General features: G+C 47.1%; 1 protein-coding gene across 1 annotated transcript in view; it reads right to left on the reverse strand.

Annotated features, from left to right (window-relative positions):
* The window catches only part of LOC115475004 (exocyst complex component 1-like), a 70,575-nt gene extending 60,299 nt beyond the window's left edge, over positions 1-10,276 (reverse strand). Inside the window, exons 1-2 of the mRNA XM_030210744.1 lie at positions 9,330-10,276; positions 6,794-6,942 (exon numbers count right to left, since the gene is read on the reverse strand). Of these exons, the coding sequence (XP_030066604.1) occupies positions 6,794-6,942; positions 9,330-10,276 (1,096 nt within the window). The remainder of the gene's footprint in view (positions 1-6,793; positions 6,943-9,329) is intronic.
* Positions 10,277-20,439: the final 10,163 nt, after the last annotated feature.

The raw sequence follows: 20,439 nt of genomic DNA on the forward strand, positions 1-20,439 counted from the left end.
CCTCCCACCGACTGGGTCCTGCTTGCCTCTGGGCTAGTCTCCCACTCTCAGGTTATTCCACAGTGATTTCTAGGACACTGAGGCCAAAGCACTCACAAACCCAAAACACAAACCACCAGGATTCTTAGTCAGTCCAAGACATCAGAGCTAATAAATTAATGGGTTTATTATCACAGAAATAGGACAGTGACCAATTTAAAACAGGTGGAAAAACAACAAGCAATAACAGGTAACTGAATAAAGATCAATATTAAAACTATCTAAACACTTTGTCACTACCTGGGTGGCATCCAGTGGCGTACCAAGGGGGGGGGGGGGCGGGGGGCGGGGGCGGTCCGCCCCGGGTGCACCGCTGGGGGGGTGCAGCGTGCCTGTTGGCCGAGTCCACTCTTTCCCTCCCTGCTGCTCCCTCTGCGCGGAACAGGTTACTTCCTGTTCCGGGGCAGAGGGAGCAGCAGGGAGGGAACGAGTGGACTCGGCCAACAGGTGCACAGCACCCCCCCCAGCAGGTAAAAATGCACCAGGGGAGGGTGTAATTTTGCCGGTGGGGGAGGGTGTAATTTTGCCGGTGGGGGAGGGTGTAATTTCGCCAGGGGGCACTGCACCTGGGGGGGGGGGGGGCACATCGGCGATCTGCCCCGGCTGTCAGGCAGCCTAGGAACGCCATTGGTTGTACCTGGGGAGTTTCAAGAAAATAACTGCTCAGAGTTTTTGAACAGGGCCTCAGGGCAGAGATGTTTATCCTCTGCACTTCCTATCTGAGACTGGAGAAAATCCAGTACCTCCTTGCTGAATTTGAACTCCAGGGTCAATCAGAACCCAGAGCACAAACTTTGAAAGTATCTGGCCAACAGCACTGCAGACTACCTTCCCAAAGGGCTTCAACTGAAAAGAAAGCAGTCTTCTTTGCAACAGTTTTAAAGCAGAAAACAAACGCCACCTGCTTGCCAAACAAGAGAAATACACTACATGAAAACAATACAATTCACAGGCTTGAAAACCCCCTGCTCGCCGTACCTCCCCCTTTTAAGAGAGAGATCCCAGACTGCGGCCTCTTCAGTCCACTAGTCGGGTCTCAACAGTCCAGTATCATGGCAGTCCTGGCTCTTCCTTCCTACAGAGTCCATCAGAATTGCCATGTTCACTTCCCTCCGGTGCTTTATGGTGAAGTTCTACATCTGCAGGGATAGGCTCCACCAGAGTAGTTTCTCATTGTCTCCTGAGACTCATTTAAGCCAGACCAATGGATTGTGATCTGTGATGACAGTAAAGTCTCGCTCATACAGTTATGGTTGCAGTTTCTTAAGGGACCACATTAAGGCCAAACATTCTTTCTCAATAGTGGCATATGCTACCTCCCTGTCAAAGAGCTTGCGACTCAGGTACACAATGGAGTGCTTCTCCCCTCTGCTATTCACTTGACTGAGTACAGCCCCAATGCTATATGTTGAGGCATCAGTCTGTACTACAAATCTTTGATGGTAATCCGGTGCAGCCAGCACTGGAACGGTAACTAATGCAGTCTTTAATGCTTTGAAGGCCGCTTCACACTCTGGTTACCAGGTAATAATTTGGGGCAGTCTCTTTTAGTCAGGTCAGTCAGGGGTTTGGCTATAGTGAGGCACAAACTTTCTGTAATATCCTGCTGTCCCAAGGAAGGCTAATACTTGCTTTTTATTTTGGGGAATGGGCCAATTTTATATAGCTTCCACCTTTTGTGGCTCGGCTTCTGCCATCCCCATCTGACATTTGCTGGGCTTGATGATCAGACAGGCCTCTTGGATCCGGTCTAATAGTCCACTTAAATGGATCAGGTGGTCATACCAGGTCTGACTGTACACAGCAATGTCATCAAGATAAGCCCTAGCATGCTCCTGGAGTACATCTAACAGACGATTCACAAGCACTGAAAGGTTCCAGGGGCATTTTTCATTCAAAAAGCCATCACAGTAAATTCATAAAAGTCAAATGGGATAATGAATGCTGATTACTCCTGAGCAGCAGCTATTAGGGGAATCTGCCAGTACCTTCGACTAAGGGCCATCATGGTCAGGTACTGGGCTCCAGCTAAATGGTCTAGCAACTCGTCCATCCAAGGCATCGAATAGGTGTCAGATATAGTACATTCTTTAAGTCTCCTATAATCCACACAGAAGCGGGTTGTGCCATCTTTCTTAGGTTCAGGAACTACAGGAGAAGCCCATGGACTATGAGACTTCTTCACAACACCTAGGGCTAGCATCTCATCGGTCTCCTGCTTCATGTGCTTCTCCACCTTAGCAGATATTCGCTAGGTACTCTGCTTCAGAGGTTTGTGGTCACCAGTGTCTACATTGTAATTAGCCAAATGAGTAATTCCTGATTTAGTAGAAAACACATCAGCATAGGTGCAGTACTGCTTCCAGCTGCTCTTTCTGAGTGGGGGTTAACTGCTCTCCCACTACAATTTGTTGTGTAGATGCCTCTGGTAATGTCTCTGCTAAGAGGTCAGGTATGGGCTCACTATCCTGACATTCTTCTGGTGGGCTGCACACAGCTAACACTATAGCTGTGTGATCTGTATAGGCCTTTAACATATTTACATGGAAAAAAAGCTGCTTTCTGTCATGAGAGTCATGAGATATAACATAGTTTGTATCATCTAGACACTGTATGACCTTGTAAGGTCCCGCCCAGTTAGCCTGAAGTTTAATCTGATGTACTGAGACTAAAACAAGTATCTGCTGGCTTTCATGAAACTCTCTATTTTGGGCTTTATGATCATACCAGGTATTTTGCTTAGTTTGGGCTGCCTGCAAGTTATCTCTAACAAAGCCCATGAGGTCTTCTAATTTCTGGCACATATTGACTATATATTCAATTATAGGGGAGTCAGATATGTCAACTTTCTCTTCCCAATGTTCTCTCATTAAGTCAAGGGGCCCTGTCACCCTCCGGCCATAAAGCAGCTCAAATGGGGAGAACCCGGTAGACTCCTGGGGTACTTCACCATATGTAAACAATAAGTAGGGCAAGTACTTTTCCCAGTCCTGGTCTCCCAACTTCACAAGTTTTTAACATATGTTTTAATTTCCCATTAAATATCTCCACCAACCCACTAGTTTCAGGGTGATATGGAGTGGTACGGACAGATTTCACTCCACAATGTATCCACAGGTTTTGGATCAGTTCAGACATAAACTGTGTCCCTTGGTCTGAGAGTATTTCTCGTGAATATCCTACCCAGGAAAATATTTCTATAAGGGCAGTGGCAATTTTTTCTGCTTCTATTGAGAAAAAGACCTCCACTTCAGGATATCTGGTAGCAAAGTCCACCACTGTCAATATATACCTTTTCCCAGTCCAGCTAGGGACAGCTAGAGTTCCTACTATATCCTCAGCTATCCTCTCAAATGGGTCACTGATAATGGGTAAAGGTTTCAGGGGTGCTCGGTGGTGATCTTGGAGCTTGCCCACTCTCTGGCATGCATCAGTTTTGACAATAGTCAGTTACGGCTCAAGATACTTTCGGCTAATAGAAGTTCTGTGTTAATCTAGTGTGTGTGCGTCACCCCCTGATGTCCTGCTAGTGGAATGTCATGTGCAATCTGTAGGAGTTGTTCTCTGTATGCTTTGGGAACTATAAGCTGTTTGCCTGAAGCCCAGGGCCTGTTAGGATCAACAGGATCAGTCTCTCTGTACAGCAAGCCCCTTTACCACAAGATACGGTCTTTACGAATCTCATCAGTTGGCTGACCAGCCCTCTGCCGCAGGGCTTCCAGGTCGGGGTGAGAGTGCTGTGCTTCCTGGAAAGCGTGTTTTTGTCCTATGCCAGTATCCATATCTGGAAGGGTCTCTGCTGGTGACTCTGACAAATCAGGGCAACAGTCTGATCAACAGGTGTATCAGATAAGTCAGGCTGTCCCATACTTACGGACCCAGTCACCTCAGGAACTAGTTCTACTGGAAGAACTGGAGCACCTCCTCCTCCTTGGTCAGTTGGTTCCACCTGGACTTGCTCAGGATATGGAACTGGATAGGTGGTCTCTGCTGCTGTTGCTTTTGTTTGTTTGTTTGTTTGTTTGTTTGGCTGGTTCACTCTCCTCCATTGAGAAAAATGGCCACAACCCTACCCTCTGTTTTCTGTCCAATAACCAATTCCTAATCCACTGCAGAATATTACCTCCTATCCCATGATGCTTTAATTTTCTCAGGAGACTCTCATGAGGAACTTTGTCAAAAGCTTTCTGAAAATCTGATACATTGCTGTACATTCACTGGCTCACCTTTAACCAAATGTTTATTCATGACTTCAAAGAAATGAAACAAATTGGTGAGGCAAGACTTCCCTTGCTTGAATCCCTGCTGACTCTGTCCCAGTAAACCATGTTTATCTATGTGTTCTGCAATTTTATTCTTTATAATAGTTTCTGCTCTTTTGCCTTGCACTGACATCAGGCTAAGCGGTCTGTAATTTCCCAGATCATCCCGAAACCCTTTTTAAAAATCAGCGTTACATTGGCCACCCTCCAATCTTTAGGTACTACGGATGATTTTAATGACAGGTTACAGATTACTAACATTAGAGCAGCAATTTCATATTTGAGTTCTTTCAGTACCCTTGGATGCATGTCATCTGGTTCAGGTGATTTACTACTCTTTAATTTGTCAATTTGGCTCCAGGTTCACCGAGATTTCTTTCAGTTCCTCTGCATCATCATCTTTGAAAACGATTTCTGGTACAGGTAGATTTCTTACATCTTCTTCCGTAAAGACCGAAACAAAGAATGAATTCAGTCTCTCTGCTATGGCCTTGTCCTTCCTGCAATTGTGCCTACATTCAAGGCACATTATCTGTCACATATGCTAGTAAAGACAAGTAGGTGCCTACTTGTTTCTATAAAACAATGCATCTGTAAGCACCTACCCATGGTACCCTGTTATTAAATTATCTTCATAATATGGACAAGTGCAGAGGGCCAGAGGAAAGCTTTGGCTCTGCAATGACAGAGTACGAGTGGACATTGTTTTTGCCTGAGAGGGATGTGTCATCTACTTTGGAGGGTGGACTCTGCAGGGGAAAGAGGGGTTCGCTCAGCGCTAGCTGCTCCAGTTAGATCATGGTAAAACAGGTGTAAAGTCCAAGGGTACTTTTGTAGCCATGGTCTTTACCAACTCAATTTTCAAAGGGAAATTTTCCAGAGAGTTTCCCTTTCAAAATTAACTTGGAGATTCCCTACATAGCAGAACTGGGTCTTGATATTTCATGAACTGTTGGAGTCTTAGTAGGTTGTGATACTTTAGAACTATATAAACACTAGTAAAACAGGCCCGTTTCTGACACAAATGAAACAAGCGCTAGCAAGGTTTTCCTTGGAGTGTGTATGTTTGAGAGAGTATGTGTGAGATTGACTGTGTGTGTGAGAGAGAGAGTGAATGTGTGAGTGTGTGTGTGTGACAGAGAGAGAGTGAGACTGCTGGGTGCGAGTATGTCTCCTCTGTCCCCCCTCCAGCCACCCAACGATTCTCCTCTCTCCTCTGCTCCCCCTCCAGCCATCCAGCGATTCTACTTTTTCCCTTGAACCCCTCCAGCCACCCACCGATGCTCTTCTCTCCCCTGCCCCACCCTCCAGCCACCCAGTGAGTCTCCTCTGTCCCCTGCCCCCCCAGCCACCCAGCGATTCTCCTTTTTCCCTTGCTCCCCCTCCAGCCACCCACCGAGTCTCCTCTCTCCCCTGCCCCCCCAGCCACCCAGCGATTCTCCTTTTTCCCTTGCCCCCCCTCCAGCCACCCAGCGAATCTCCTCTCTCCCCTGCTCCCCCTCCAACCACCCAGCGATTCTCCTGTCTCCCCTGCCCTCCCTCCAGCCACCCAGCAAGTCTCCTCTGTTACCTGCCCCCCTCCAGCCACCCAGCGATTGTCCTATCTCCCCTGCCCCCCTCCAGCCACCCAGCGATTCTCCTTTTTCCCTTGCCCTCCTCCAGCCACCCAGCGAATCTCCTCTCTCCCCTGCTCCCCCTCCAGCCACCCAGCGATTCTCCTGTCTCCCCTGCTCCCCCTCCAGCCACCCAGCGATTGTCCTATCTCCCCTGCCCCCCCTCCAGCCACCCAGCGATTCTCCTCTCTCCCCTGCCCCCCCTCCAGCCACCCAGCGATTGTCCTATCTGCCCTGCCCCCCCCTCCAGCCACTCCTCCACTTTAATCAGCATATATTAAATTCCCCCCATGTGCTACAGAAAAGCACCGAGCACATCCTATATAATAAAACGCGCCTCCAACGTTCTCCTGGGGGGCGTGGCATTGCGGCAGGGGTGGGGCATCGTGCTGCTGTCGTGCGGTAATAAAACACACCTCCAACGTTCTCCTGGGGGGACATGGCGATGCGGTGAGGGCAGCAGGAGCGGGGCCTCATACTGCTGTTGTTCGGTTGGTCAGTGCTGCGGGTGACGTACTCGGAACTACGTGTGGTCAATTGAGGAGATGGAGCCTTACAGAGCGCATGAATGCTTCAAGGCTTCACTTTCTCGGCTTCAGAACGTTGGAGGTGCGTTTTATTATATAGGATATGTCGTTCATGATCATTCAGAACCAGATAGGTCATATTTTCAGATAAGCCCTCATGTTTTCCATCATCTTTTTATGCTGGTCCAATGAAAGGTAATATAACTCACTAGGATATGAGTGTTTCCCAGGAGTGATATGGACAGTATGGATCACCTGAGCAGTGTTCTGATTATTGATTTACATTCCAGGAGAAAGGTTTGTTTTGTGGTATGATCTGTGCTGCTGGAAGAATGTTGGACATGTTGCTTACCAGGTTTCAGCTGGATACTCATGCAACAATGCAGTGTATCCACAGCAGTAATGCAAGCCCTGAGTGCGTCAGGGCTGGAACAGTCACTAGTATGCAGGGCCTGGACGTTCTCATCACTCAAATCCAATTTATCCTGAAAAAGATCAATTCTGCCACATTAGATATGAATATTGTTTATACTCACAGCTCACTCATTACATATTGGAATATGGTAACAGAAATAAATTTGCATCAAATTGAGTCTTTTCATCAAACTGAGCCTGTGGTGATTGTAAATCATACTTAAATAAGATAGCATAAGGTGTCATTGACAAGAAGAAATAGAGGCCGATATTCAGCCCGCGGGAAGCAGCTCGCTTAAGTGCCGCAATCAGTACTGACTCCGAATATTCGATGCTGGGCCATTTCCGGTAACTGGCATTGAATATCCAGGGTTTTTTTTGGCTGGCTCAAACTTAACTAGCTATGTTAATATTCAGCGCTGGCTGTATAAGTTTATAGCAGCCACAGACAGAACTGCTATTTAGACAATCCGATTTGGTGGCTAAATTTAGCCGGTCAGTGCTGAATATTGCCGGTTATTACACAATATAGTCAGCTATCTTTTCAGCACTAACCGCCAATATTCAGCAGAGATAACAGGTTATTTGGCACTGAATATTAGCAGTTAGGCACCAAAATGCTACTTAACCGGTCAGCAGTCGTTTCTGGCCAGTTAAATAGCTATGAATATTGGCCAGATAGTATATAGTTTTACACTCTATAGTTGGGAGCTGTGATATATCCTCAGCAGGATAGAATAATTGCTACCCACCTTGGTCTAGGAGGGCTATAAATAAACAATAAATAATAATTGGGCAGACTGGAGGGATCAATTGGTCTATTTCTGCCATCACCTACTATGTTATTACGGTGCACAAATGGTTAAGCTAAGGGAAGACGAGAGGTCCATGATATCCATTCATGAGATTGCCCAAATGTTATATTTACATTGTTGTTAGGAGAAAAGATTGATTCAATTTCTAGTCTGGAATCACACATTTCAGTGATTATGTAATCAACAGAAATAAAACAAAATAAAACATGGAAAAGAAAATAAGATGATACCTTTTTTATTGGACATAACTTAATACATTTCTTGATTAGCTTTCAAAGGTTGCCCTTCTTTGTCAGATCGGAAATAAGCAAGTGTTGGTAGATGACAGTATATATAAGTGAGACATCACAGCATTTCAGTGACAGTCTAACAGGATGGGGGTGGATAGGTGAGAGGAGGGTGACAAACAGAGCAATACAACTTTATGGTTTATAATGGGCTAGAAAACCCAGATCTTTGTTAAGTCCTGTCTGGTGGGTGTCAAAATATTTAATCATTCTGACTTCAAAGGTCTTACTTCCTGTATTGTTTTAAAGTTACCTTTCAGGATTTTTACTATGAAATCACTGGTACAGTGTTCTGGTTTTGTAAAGTGCTGCCCCACAGGAGTGGAATCCTGGCTGGCACTAGCATTTTTCATGTGATGTCTATGTAAATTAAATCTTGTCGTTAGCATCTGGCTTGTCACATGTCTTTAGCATCGTTCGTCACATATTTTACACTGAATGATGTATACCACATTGGAAGATGAGCTTGTAAAGGATTCCTTTATGTTGAATATTTTTCCTTTGTGAATGACTGTGGGGTCCTGTTGTTATGTCTAGGAATGTGAGCCCTTGTGCCCTGACTGAGCACGGCAAAGATGGAGTGACACCGCACTCGGTCAGGCAGCCAGACAACCCCTAGCTCACCTGGGAAGCGACCGCCATTCCCTGAGAGTTGAGCCCCCAGGTGTAGGCAGCCACCAGGACTTCTGGAACCGGCGGGATTGCACAGCCACTGACCCGACAGGCAGGGAGAGCAGACACCGTCCAGGAGCCAAGGAGTCAGCAGCACAGCGAATAGACAGAGAAACAGTCCGAGGTCTAGGCAGGCAGCAACACAGCGCATAGTCAGGCAACAATCCAGGGTCTGGTACACAGGAATCACAGAAACAAAGATAGCCGAATGTAGACCACAACCTCTAAGCACTAGAAGCCGAAGCAAGGAAGGACTGGAGGCAGGGCTTTAAATAGTGTAGGAATTAGGTTCAAACATGTGCAGCTGATCCAAGATGGCTGCCTCTATCAGAAGAGATGCCCTACGCCCAAATATGGGCTTCCTTCCTGAAGCTGCCCATCTCCAAGATGGCTGCCACAACCTGAGATGCCCATCTCCAAGATGGCCGTCCTATCCTGAAGATACCACATCCAAGATGGCTGCCGCATCCTCGAATGCCCATACCCTGCGCAAGCAGGCTGCACCTCTGGAGGAGTGGAACAGAGTGTAACAGTACCCCCTCCGGAAAGATCTCCCCCTCACCGGTTCGGTCTGGGCTTAGCAGGATGATGATGAGCATGGAACTCCAGGATCAGATCTAGAGCATGCACATTATCCGCTGGCTCCCAGGAGTTATCCTCCGGTCCAAAATGCTTCTGGGCGAGGAGATAGTATAGCTACCTTCCACACCGCTTGGAATCCAGGATGCGATCCACCTCATACTCCGGATCTGGATCGCTGTCAGGTACGGCCACTCTCTTGGGTTCGGGGTGCCACTTGGACCTGCGGAAAGGTTTCAAGAGAGATACATGGAAAGCATTGTGCACCCGGAGTTGGCTGGGTAGGTGCAACCGGTAAGTCACTGCTCCTATCCGGGAGCGTACAGCAAAAGGTCCAATGAACTGTGGGGCAAACTTTAGAGATGGGAGCCACAGTCTCAGGTACCGGGTGCTCAACCATACCTTCTCTCCCGGCAGGAATGTGGGAGCCGCCTGTCTCCTACGGTCGTAGATCTCCTTGGCCTTGACCGCAGCTCTTTGCAACTGCTCCTGGACCTTCTTCCACACATCCTGAAGAGAACGGACCGTGGGCTGCACCTGCGGTGGAACCTCCGCGGGGAAAACTGGTGGAGGCAGACGTGGGTGGTGACCATAGATGGTGCTGAATGGGGTCGTCTGGGAGGCCGAATGCAGATTGTTGTTATAAGCGAACTCAGCCCAGGGTAGCAGAGTAGCCCAATCATCCTGGCGCTGGTTAGAGTATGCCCGGAGGAACGCCTTCGCAGTCTGGTTGACCCGCTCCACCATACCATTGGTCTGTGGGTGGTATGCAGATGAGAAAAGGGTGGTAACCCCGAAGGCTGAACACAACGCCCTCCAGAAGCGAGACGTAAACTGGGAGCCTCGGTCACTAATGATCCTCTGGGGCAATCCATGGAGCCGGAAAATGTGCGTGATGAAGCTCACAGAGAGGTTGGCAACAGTGGGCAAAGCCTTCATAGGAATGAAATGGGCCATCTTGGAGAACCGGTCGATCACCACCCAGATGACTGTATTGCCCTGCGACAGCGGCAGATCAGTAATGAAATCCATGGACAGGTCCTCCCAAAGCTGCTGTGGCACCGGCATGGGCTGCATCAATCCCCACTGCTTCTGATGGGACGCTTTAGTTCGGGCGCACACCGGGCAGGTAGACACATACTGCAAGACATCCTACGCCATCCGCGGCCACCAGTACGATTGGAAGATAAGATGCAGAGTCTTGTGGAAGCCGAAGTGTCCGGCAAATTCGGAAGCGTGCCCCCAGCGCAGCACCTTCCTACAGAGACCCACCGGAACGGCCTTCTGGCAAGCGGCACTGACCCCAGGCATGGAGGGAATACATGCCAGATTCAACATTGGGTAGGACTCCTCCTGGTCCTCGGGAGCCTCGAAGCTGCAGGACAGGGCATCCGCCTGGACATTCTTTTCCTCCAGTCTGAAGATCAGACAGAAGTCAAACCGGGCAAAGAACAGAGACCACTGGTCCTGGCGAGGATTCAGTCTGGTGGCATTTTGCAGATACAGCAGGTTTTTGTGGTCAGTTGTCACCGTCACTGGGTGCGCTGCTCCCTCCAGTAAGTAGCGCCACTCCTCAAAGGCTAGTTTGAGCGCCAGAAGTTCCCCCCCACTGTATAGTTCCGCTCCGCGGGGGTGAACTTGCGGGAGAAGAAGAAGCAGGGATGTTTTTTTCTGGATGCCGACGTCTGGGACTCCCAGGGATGAGGCGTCCACCTCCACCATGAAAGGCTGGGTAGGGTCTGGACTGCGGAGTACCGGGGCAGAAAGGAAAGCTTTCTTCAGGGTGGCGAATGCGGTGAAAGCCTTCAGCGTCCAGTTCTTCGCGTCGGCGCCCTTCCTTATGAGGGCCATCAGGGGAACCGTGATGAGGGAGTAATTCTGGATGAACTGCCGGTAGTAATTGGCGAACCCCAGGAACCTCTGCAAGGCCCTCAGACCCTGGGGAGCCGGCCAGTCACGGATCACTGTCAATTTACCGGGATCCATCTGCAACCCGGTGGAGGAAACGATATACCCCAGGAAAGGCAGACTCTGTTGGTGGAACGAACACTTCTCCAACTTGGCATACAGCCGATGCTCCCGGAGGTGCTGGAGCACTGTGCGGACATGGGTGACATGTTGTGGCAGAGAAGTGGAGAAGATCAAGATATCATCCAGATAGACGATCACTGAGGTGTAGAGCAGGTCCTGGAATATGAAATTAACAAAGTTCTGAAATACTGCAGGGGCACTGCAGAGGCCGAATGGCATCACCCGGTATTCAAAGTGTCCTTCATGAGTGTTAAATGCTGTCTTCCACTCATCTCCCTCCCGGATCCGCACCAGGTTTTAGGCCCCACGTAAATCCAACTTAGTAAAGATCTTGGCCCCTTGCATGCGGTCAAACAATTCCGGGATGAGTGGAAGCAGATACCAGTTCTTGACGGTGATTTTGTTCAAACCCCGGTAGTCAATGAAGAAGAATCCGGCCCCTGCAGGGGAAGTAGAAGCTCTGATGAACCCCTTGAGGAGATTCTCCTGGATGTAGTCCCTCATGGCCCAGGACTCATCACGGAACAAGGTGTAAAGACGCCCTCTGGGTGGGTTGGTTCCCGCAGTAGATCAATGGCACAGTCGAAAGACCGATGGAGAGGAAGCGTGTCTGCCGCCCGAGCACTGAACACATCCCAGAAATCTTGATAGTCCTTAGGCAGCCCGGGCAACCCTTCCTGTGGGTTCTGAACTTGGACTGAGCAGAGAGGTATAGGGGCCTTAACCGGCTGGAGACAGTGCTGAAAACACTAGGAACCCTATTGCCCGATCTCCCCGGTGGACCAGTTGATAACCGGAGCGTGTAGTCGGAGCCAGGGTAGTCCAAGGATCACCGGGTGAATGGCTCGGGGAAGTACCAGGAACTGGATCTCCTCCTGATGCAATGCCCCCACCTGCAGACACAGAGGCGAGATGATCCGGGTGATAGTCCGAGGAAGACTGTCCCCCTGGATGGAGGTGACCCTGAGAACCGGTTGGCAGGGCACTGTAGAACCACCCAACTGCAACAGGAACTCGGCATCAATGAAGTTCCCGCCTGCCCCAGAGTCCAGCAAGGCCCGCATCTGGATCTGGACCCCTTCTCCAAGGAGCAGGACGGGAACAGAGAGCAGGTTGTCGGGAAGGGATGACAGCCAACCTAGAGCCACTCCCTTCACGGGACTCGGGCCGGAGCGTTTCCCGATGCCCCAGGCTTTTTTGGGCAGGTGCCCGAGAAATGGCCGGCCTGCCCACAGTACAGGCATAACCGATTCCTGAGATGATGGGCCCTCTCCTGCTTGGACAAGCGATGCCGCCCCACTACCATGGGTTCCTCTTCGGCTCCTTCCGAACCCTCTTCGAGGAACCTAGGTGTCTCTGGGCGACGGAAGCGGCCCCTGGTTTTCTGCTCCGCCGGCTGCGTAGCCCTCTCCTGGGCTCGCTCCAGGAACCGGATATCAACCCTGGTGCAGAGTGCAATGAGGGCGTCCAAGGTGGCGGGAATCTCTCTACCAGCCAATTCGTCCTTTATTTGGCCGTTCAACCCCTGCCAGAAAATGGCCGAGAGAGCTTACTGGTTCCACCGGAGTTCTGCGGCCAAGGTAGGGAACCGGACAGCATACGCCCCGACCGACCCAGAGCCCTGCTGGATCCTCAGTAGCTCCCCAGAGGCAGAAGAAGGCCGGCCAGGCATGTCGAGTACCATCCGGAACTGCTGCAGAAACTCATCAAGGTCCACCAGAACCGGACTCTGCAGCTCCCATAGCGGGGATGCCCAGACCAGGGCGGCATCGGAAAGCAAGGAGATGATGTAGGTCACCTTTACTTTATCGGATGGGAAAGCCTCTGGTTACAGCTTGAACAGGATCTAGCACTGGTTGAGAAAACCCCGGCATGTTGAAGGGGTGCCATCGAACCAGGGAGGTTCTGGAAGCCACAACCGTGCGGCGGAAGCCTCCGCCCTAGGGCCCAGAGGATCCACGGCAACCTGTTGCTGGAGCGCCGGTAGCTGGTTGCAGACATCCTGCAGAACTTTGGACAAGCGGGTTAGCTGAGCCTGCTGCTGATGTAGAACCTGAGCCAGGTTGGACAGCTCGATCTTGTCTGGCGAGCTCATGGCTTCGGCTTACTGTTATGTCTGGGAATGTGAGCCCTTGTGCCCTGACTGAGCACGGCGAAGATGGAGTGACACTGCACTCGGTCAGGCAGCCAAACAACCCCTAGCTTCACCTGGGAAGCGACCGCCGTTCCCTAAGAGTTGAGCCCCCAGGTGCAGGCGGCCACCAGGACTTCCAGGACCGGCGGGGTTGCACGGCCACTGACCTGACAGGCAGGGAGAGCAGACACCGTCCAGGAGCCAAGGAGTCAGCAGCACAGCAAATAGACAGAGAAACAGTCCAAGGTCTAGGCAGGCAGCAACACAGCGCATAGTCAGGCAACAATCCAGGGTCTGGTGCACAGGAATCACAGAAACAAAGATAGCCGGCTGTAGAACACAGATGTAGACCACGACCTCTAAGCACTAGAAGCCGAAGCAAGGAAGGACTGGAGGCAGGGCTTTAAATACTATAGGAATTAGGTTCAAACATGTGCAGCTGATCCAAGATGGCTGCCTCTATCAGACGAGATGCCCTAGGCCCAAATATGGGCTTCCTTCCTGAAGCTGCCCATCTCCAAGATGGCTGCCACAACCTGAGATGCTCATCTCCAAGATGGCCGTCCTATCCTGGAGATACCACATCCAAGATGGCCACCGCATCCTCAAATGCCCATACCCTGCGCAAGCAGGCTGCACCTGTGGAAGAGTGGAACAGAGTGTAACACCTGTGAAATGTTTTGGCATAGGCCTCTTTTACAGGTGCGCTAAAAAAAGTGGATCAGCGCACGCCCAAAACCCACACCTACGCTACCACAAGCCATTTGTCAGCACACCTTTGTAAAAGGACAACACAGTGTCGAAACTTGGCCGAGTCAGGTCTTCATACAATAAAATTACATGTGACGTACCAATGATAGTCTCCTTTTCCTCTGGACCACCGCTGCTGTTTGTTGCCACCTGTATTTATACTGCAGAGGTTTTTCCTGTTGTGTTGCCTTGGCCAAATCACGCCACCAAAATAGCAGGCCTATCTTTGGCTTGTTTCAACTTAACCACCTAGCACTGAATATCAGCTTGGCCGGTTAAATTTAAACTGGCCAAAAAACCATCCAGATATTCAATGCCAGTCTCTGGAAATGGCCTGGCATTGAATATCCAGGCTCAGCACCGATCATGGGAGACAGCCCGGCTAACTCCTGCAGTCTGAATATCAGCTCCATTGAGAATTAGAGACCAATCAAATTTTGGTTTCAGTTTCAGCTTTGGCATGAAATTCATGTTGAGCCTTGTTTCAGTCTCGGCCAAAAATGCCAGTGCATTTTGGGCTGAAGCTGAAACTTAGTGGTGGCTCCTATTGCTCTCGCTTCCCCCCCACCACACACACCTGCACACAGAACGAGTCCCTTCTATTCCTCCTCATGCACGAAACAAGTCCCCCTTCTTTCCTCCCCCCAATATGCAGAGCGAGCTCCCCTCATCGCCCAAGGCCTACCATCCATCCCTGGTGGTCTTAGTGGGTGTTCGGGGCAGGAATGATGCCCAGTCACTCTTGGCCGTGTCCTCTCGGCCACCAAAATGGCTACCACAATTTCTAGCGGCAGTCTCAGGAGTGCTGCTTGAGGTTGCAGAAACCATGCTGAGGGGCCCTTTTAAAAAGTCACTGGAAGGCTAACGCGCGGGTAGCATGCACCAAAATCGGCACTACCACTGGGTTAGTGTGTAAATACGGAGCGCCCACAGTATGCCCATTCCACGCCCCTGGCCATGCTCCCTTTTTGGCAGCATGTATTAGAATTTACGCACACCACTTTACAGAATACACCTAACAAGTTGTGGGCAAAATTCTAATTAATGCCAATTAGTATAACTACTTGCTTCTTAGGTGGCAATTATCAGTGCTGATTAGCTTGTCAAGTAAGAATATGACTGGATTTGCGCGCACAATTTTGGTCACACTATATAGAATCTGGGGGAAAGTGATAAATCTGAGAGCACAATTATTATGTGTGTTTATTGTAACCCGTTCAGATGGTTAGATGGGCGGGCTATAAATATTGTTACATAAATAAATTATATTTTCTACCATTGGATTTTTTTGATGGTATTGATTCTGTGCTTCTTGAGCCTGTTGAGTTTACTGTTGATCGATAATTGTTACTCTTGGCAACTTTACCCGTTGTTTTTCACATTTTATTGTATTCTTCTTTTTTTATGTATCTTTTTTATATGCCTGTCTTTTTATATATTTTATCTGTGTCAATGCACTATGTTTGTAATTTTTAATTTGTATACATCTTTTTAGTGATTCCTGAAAAGGGCCCTGTGGGCCAAAAAACACAGCTCGTGTCGAGTCCTGCATGATTAATAAAGTGGAAGTTTCTACATCATCTGCTGTCCCCCCCCCCCCCCCCCCCCCCCACACTTTTTCCATCGTCCTTGTTGTGATTGTTTTGTTTGTACGGCTACAAGGGTTGCTGTTCTTCTGTATTAAAATAGTTGACAACTGAGTGAAATCTAATTATTTAAAATTGAATATAGATAAAACAACTGGTTGGGTCCTTCAGGGACTTTTCCAAATGGTAATCTTATTATTATTAACATGATTTTCCCTTTTAAATCCTCCTTAAAGGTGTTAGGAATGACATTGGATTCAACATTTACTATGAACTCATATTAATCTTTTAGTTAAAAAAAAGGTATTTTTTAAACTGAGACAGTTTTGATGCTGCTTTTAACTCCTAACCCTTATTCACTTGTTCAGAACCCTTATTTTATCATCCTCACTTTAATATTCCCTTATCTCTTGTTTGTCCTGTTTGTCTGTCCTAATTAGATTGTAAGCTCTGTTGAGCAGGGACTGTCTCTTCATGTTCAAGTGCACAGCGCTGCGTACGTCTAGTAGAGCTATAGAAATGATAAGTAGTAGTAGGAGTAGGATTAGGAAATATTTTTTGTTTGATCACTTTAAACTAGTGATTCAGGCTTCTGTTCTATCAAACCTGTTTTACTCTAATTTACTTTATATCAGTTTCTCTATGCACGCCTAGGGCTTTGCAATTACCATGCATTCAGTTTTGCAAATAACGTACGGTAAGTGCAAAACCATAATGAACTTTAGTAAGCATACTCCTGAAAGTTCATATAAATAATAACCATTTAGTAGTTGATTTAAGATATCTCAAGCACCAAACCATCTTATATTGCATGAGACCAATAACGTAGAAGACATTTTAATCTAGAAAACTCTAAAAAAAGACAGACTCCTCCAGGAATAAAGTTCTCCAAGATACTTACAGTGAGGAAATGAACCTCATGCATCAGCTTCTGCCGGTTAGAGTCTATGAGTTGTAGCAGGGAGTTTCCCTTTTGGATATGATCCATTTGTTGCTTCACACTCCCCAGCATACTGACATGGACATCCAATGACCTTTCTACCCGGCACACCTCTTCCAGAGCCTCCTCCACGAAGCCCATCAGCAACATTACCTGCTCCTCTGAGGAAATCATGGACTGCAGGTTCTCCTACAAAGTCAAATAGAACAGACATTAGCCAAACACACAATATAGCTATTTAAGGGCATGAATGATATCTTTGATTTCAAGCCATATAATTGGTAGAGGTGCAAAATATTAGACTCCCAGATATGTCTTATTGCAGTAGCTCTGGAAATAGTAGCAGATCACCAACATAAAACTGTATAAAAGTTTTAAAAATTTTATTAAGGGGGCCTTTTATAAAGGCAAACTAGTGCTTTTAGTGCATGCTAAATGATGCCCATAAGAATATATGGGCGTCTCTAGCATTCAGCTCATGTACATTTAATGCACGCGCTAAAAATGCTAGTGCACCTTTGTAAAAGGACCCCTAAATGAGAGGGAGGGATGGAAGAGAAATAGAGAGATATTGGATATGGGAGGGACAGAGATTATCAGTCCTTTTAAGAAAGGGAAGGGGGATTCGATATACCACCATTCTGTGTTTACAATCAAAGCAGCCTACGTATTTTATACAGGTACTTATTTTGTACCTGGGGCAATGGGGGGTTAAGTGACTTCCCCGGAGTCACAAAGAGCTGTAGTGGGTAAAAAAAAAATACAATCCCTTTAACCGTGCAATTAATCGTGATCAAAATTTTTTAATCATGTTATAAATCGCAATTACACATTTTCATCAAAATGCAGCCCTAGTTTTGTTACGCTATTTACTCACAGGCTACTCATTTTTTAGTATCTTTTGAATAAGTTTAAATGACAGTATTTTCTTGCCATCAGGTGGATGTAGCTGTAAGTAGAGCTGCACAGGTGGTGGCAAGCGGTCAGGCTGGGACAGGGTCTGACCCCAACAACATGGTATTTATTTTGGATTCTTTTTGTGTGCTACAAGTGGATCTGAAATAAAGGATGATTTTCTGAATATTTTTGGTTTATGTATACAGACCTTTTGTTTGAACTTTGCTGGATTCACATTTTTTGATGAACTCCAGAGAGGGGAAAGAGGCCGGGCTGGATGAGGCCCTCCTCCGGGTAATCTCTCAACAGATTGACCAATAAGGGGTTAAGTGAGGTTAACCTCATAAAGGCAAGGATCTGACTGCTTATAAGTACATAAGTATTGCCACACTGGGACAAACCAAAGGTCCATCAAGCCCAGTGTCCTTTTTCCAACAGTGGCCAATCCAGGTCACAAATATCTGGCAAGATCCCCAAAAAGTTCAATACATTTTATTCTGCTTATCCCAGAAACAAGCAGTGGATTTCTCCCAAATCATTTTAATAATGGTCTATGGACTTTTCCTTTAGGAAGCCATCCAAACCTTTTAAAACCCCGCTAACAGCCTTTACCACATTCTCTGGCAACGAATTCCAGAATTTAATTACACGTTGAGTGAAGAAAGCTTTTCTCTGATTCGTTTTAAATTTACTACTTTGTAGCTTCATTGCATGCCCCCTAGTCCTAGTATTTTTGGAAAGAGTAAACAAACAATTCACGTCTACCTGTTCCAATCCACTCATTATTTTATAGACCTGTATCATATCTCCCCTCAGCCGTCTTTTCTCCAACTGAAGAGCCCTAGCCACTTCAGCCTTTCCTCATAGGGAAGTTGTCCCATCCCGTTTAGCATCGCCCTTCTCTGTACCTTTTCTAATTCCACTATATCTTTTTTTAGATGCAGTGACCAGAATTGAACACAATATTCGAGGTGCGGTCGCACCATGGAATGATACAAAGGCATTATAACATCCTCATTTTTGTTTTCCATTCCTTTCCTAATAATACCTAACATTCTATTTGCTTTCTTAGCAGCCGCAGCACACTGAGCAAAGGGTTTCAACGCATCATCAACGACGACACCTAGATCCCTTTCTTGGTCGGTGACTCCTAACGTGGAACCTTGTATTACTTAGCTATAATTTGGGTTCCTCTTTCCCACATGCATCACATTGCACTTGCTCATATGCCCTTGTTTGGAGGACAGAGATTTCTGTACTGACAGGAGCCTGAAGACTTCTTGCAAGACTTGCAAGGAGAAGTCTGCACGGTCACTTGACCCAAACCACCAGGTGGGTTGTGATTGCAACATCTTCACGGATACTTGGCCCAATGCCTACGGATGGACAGTGCTTTTTCAGGCATATATATATGTGTATGTGCACATGTGTGTGTCAATGCAAAAATTCTGTCTATGTGTATAATTTACATGGCATGTATTTGCAAGGAGGGCATACACATGGGTTGAGCTTCTGCAGGACGTATGCAAAGCTCCTAATTATTCAGGTAACTTACAGAATACTGTAAGTTACATGCATCCCTACTGCATAATAATAATAATCATCATCATCATCATCATTTTGTCAGCTCTATAACTGCTATAAGTATGCTGCCTCAATGCTAGGCATGTTGATATTGGTACACTCTAGTATTATATAACAGAATCCAGACACCTAGATTCCTTTATATAATAGGCTCCTATCACATATCCTCAGGGAGCCTAAATAGAGGAACTCAATAGTTGAATTGCCCCTACATGTTTTGTTCTTATTGATCTCTTGGTCAAACATGTCAGTCTGATTTTTGGAAAAAAAAACCTAAGTTAGTTTCATTGGTCATATGGGGCCTGATATTCAAAACTATTTAACTGGCCAGCAATGGTTCCTGGTCAGTTAAATAGTGTTTTAGCACCTAACAGCAGAAATTCAGCGATTAGGTGTGGATATTCAGCACCAAATTGGCTATATTTAGCAGTTAAAATAGGCCAAATTAACAGCAGGCCTATCTTTAAACACTAAGCACTTAACCAGTTAGTGTTGAATACTGGCTTAAACGGTTACATTGCCACGGTCAAAAATGAAATTGGATATTCAATGCCGGTCGTCATAAATGGCCCGACATCAAATATCCAGGTTTAACGCCGGTAGTGGACAGCAAAAGTGTTGCCCACAGACTGCTGATTATTGGGGGGGGATGGACTTGTTATAGCTTCTTTTCCACATGACCACCAGGTGGCAGGCTTGCCCCTTTAATTGCTGCTCTCCGTTGCATATGATATGCCCATTTCTGCTCTGCTTCTTCAGAGACAAAAAATAAAGTAACTTGAATGATGAAACTCTTAAGTTTTTACGTTTTTGTTTTTGGCACAAGCTGCCTAAACAAAGATGAATAACAGATATCTGAGGTTAGCTGACAGCTAAAGATTATTATGTATGATTTCTTTTTTTTGGGGGGGGGGGGGGGGGGGGGGGGTAATGGGGGAGGACCAATGAACATTTTTCTGACATCATTGGTTTGTTATTACTGGATGCCTCCAGATATTTTAGTACAAGTTGCTGTACAACTTCCAGCATTACTACAAAAATGAAAATAAAACCCATAAGAACAATGATTTTTCTGCTTTCCTCTGGAACATATGTGGAATATACCCATATTTTTCCACTGAAGCATGCAGAGCTACATTCACCAGGATGTACTAGAAGGTGAGTTCAAGATATGAGTGATCCCAGCTGCTTATTTCACAAATTCTTCTGTAAGAAAAAGGATAAGAAATTAAGGGGCCCTCTTACTACAGCTTAGCATAAGCTAAATATTAAGAAACCCATGGGTATAAAATGGGCTTCTTAGCATCTA

This window comes from Microcaecilia unicolor, chromosome 7 (assembly GCF_901765095.1).
Source record: "Microcaecilia unicolor chromosome 7, aMicUni1.1, whole genome shotgun sequence".
Lineage (NCBI taxonomy): Eukaryota > Metazoa > Chordata > Amphibia > Gymnophiona > Siphonopidae > Microcaecilia > Microcaecilia unicolor.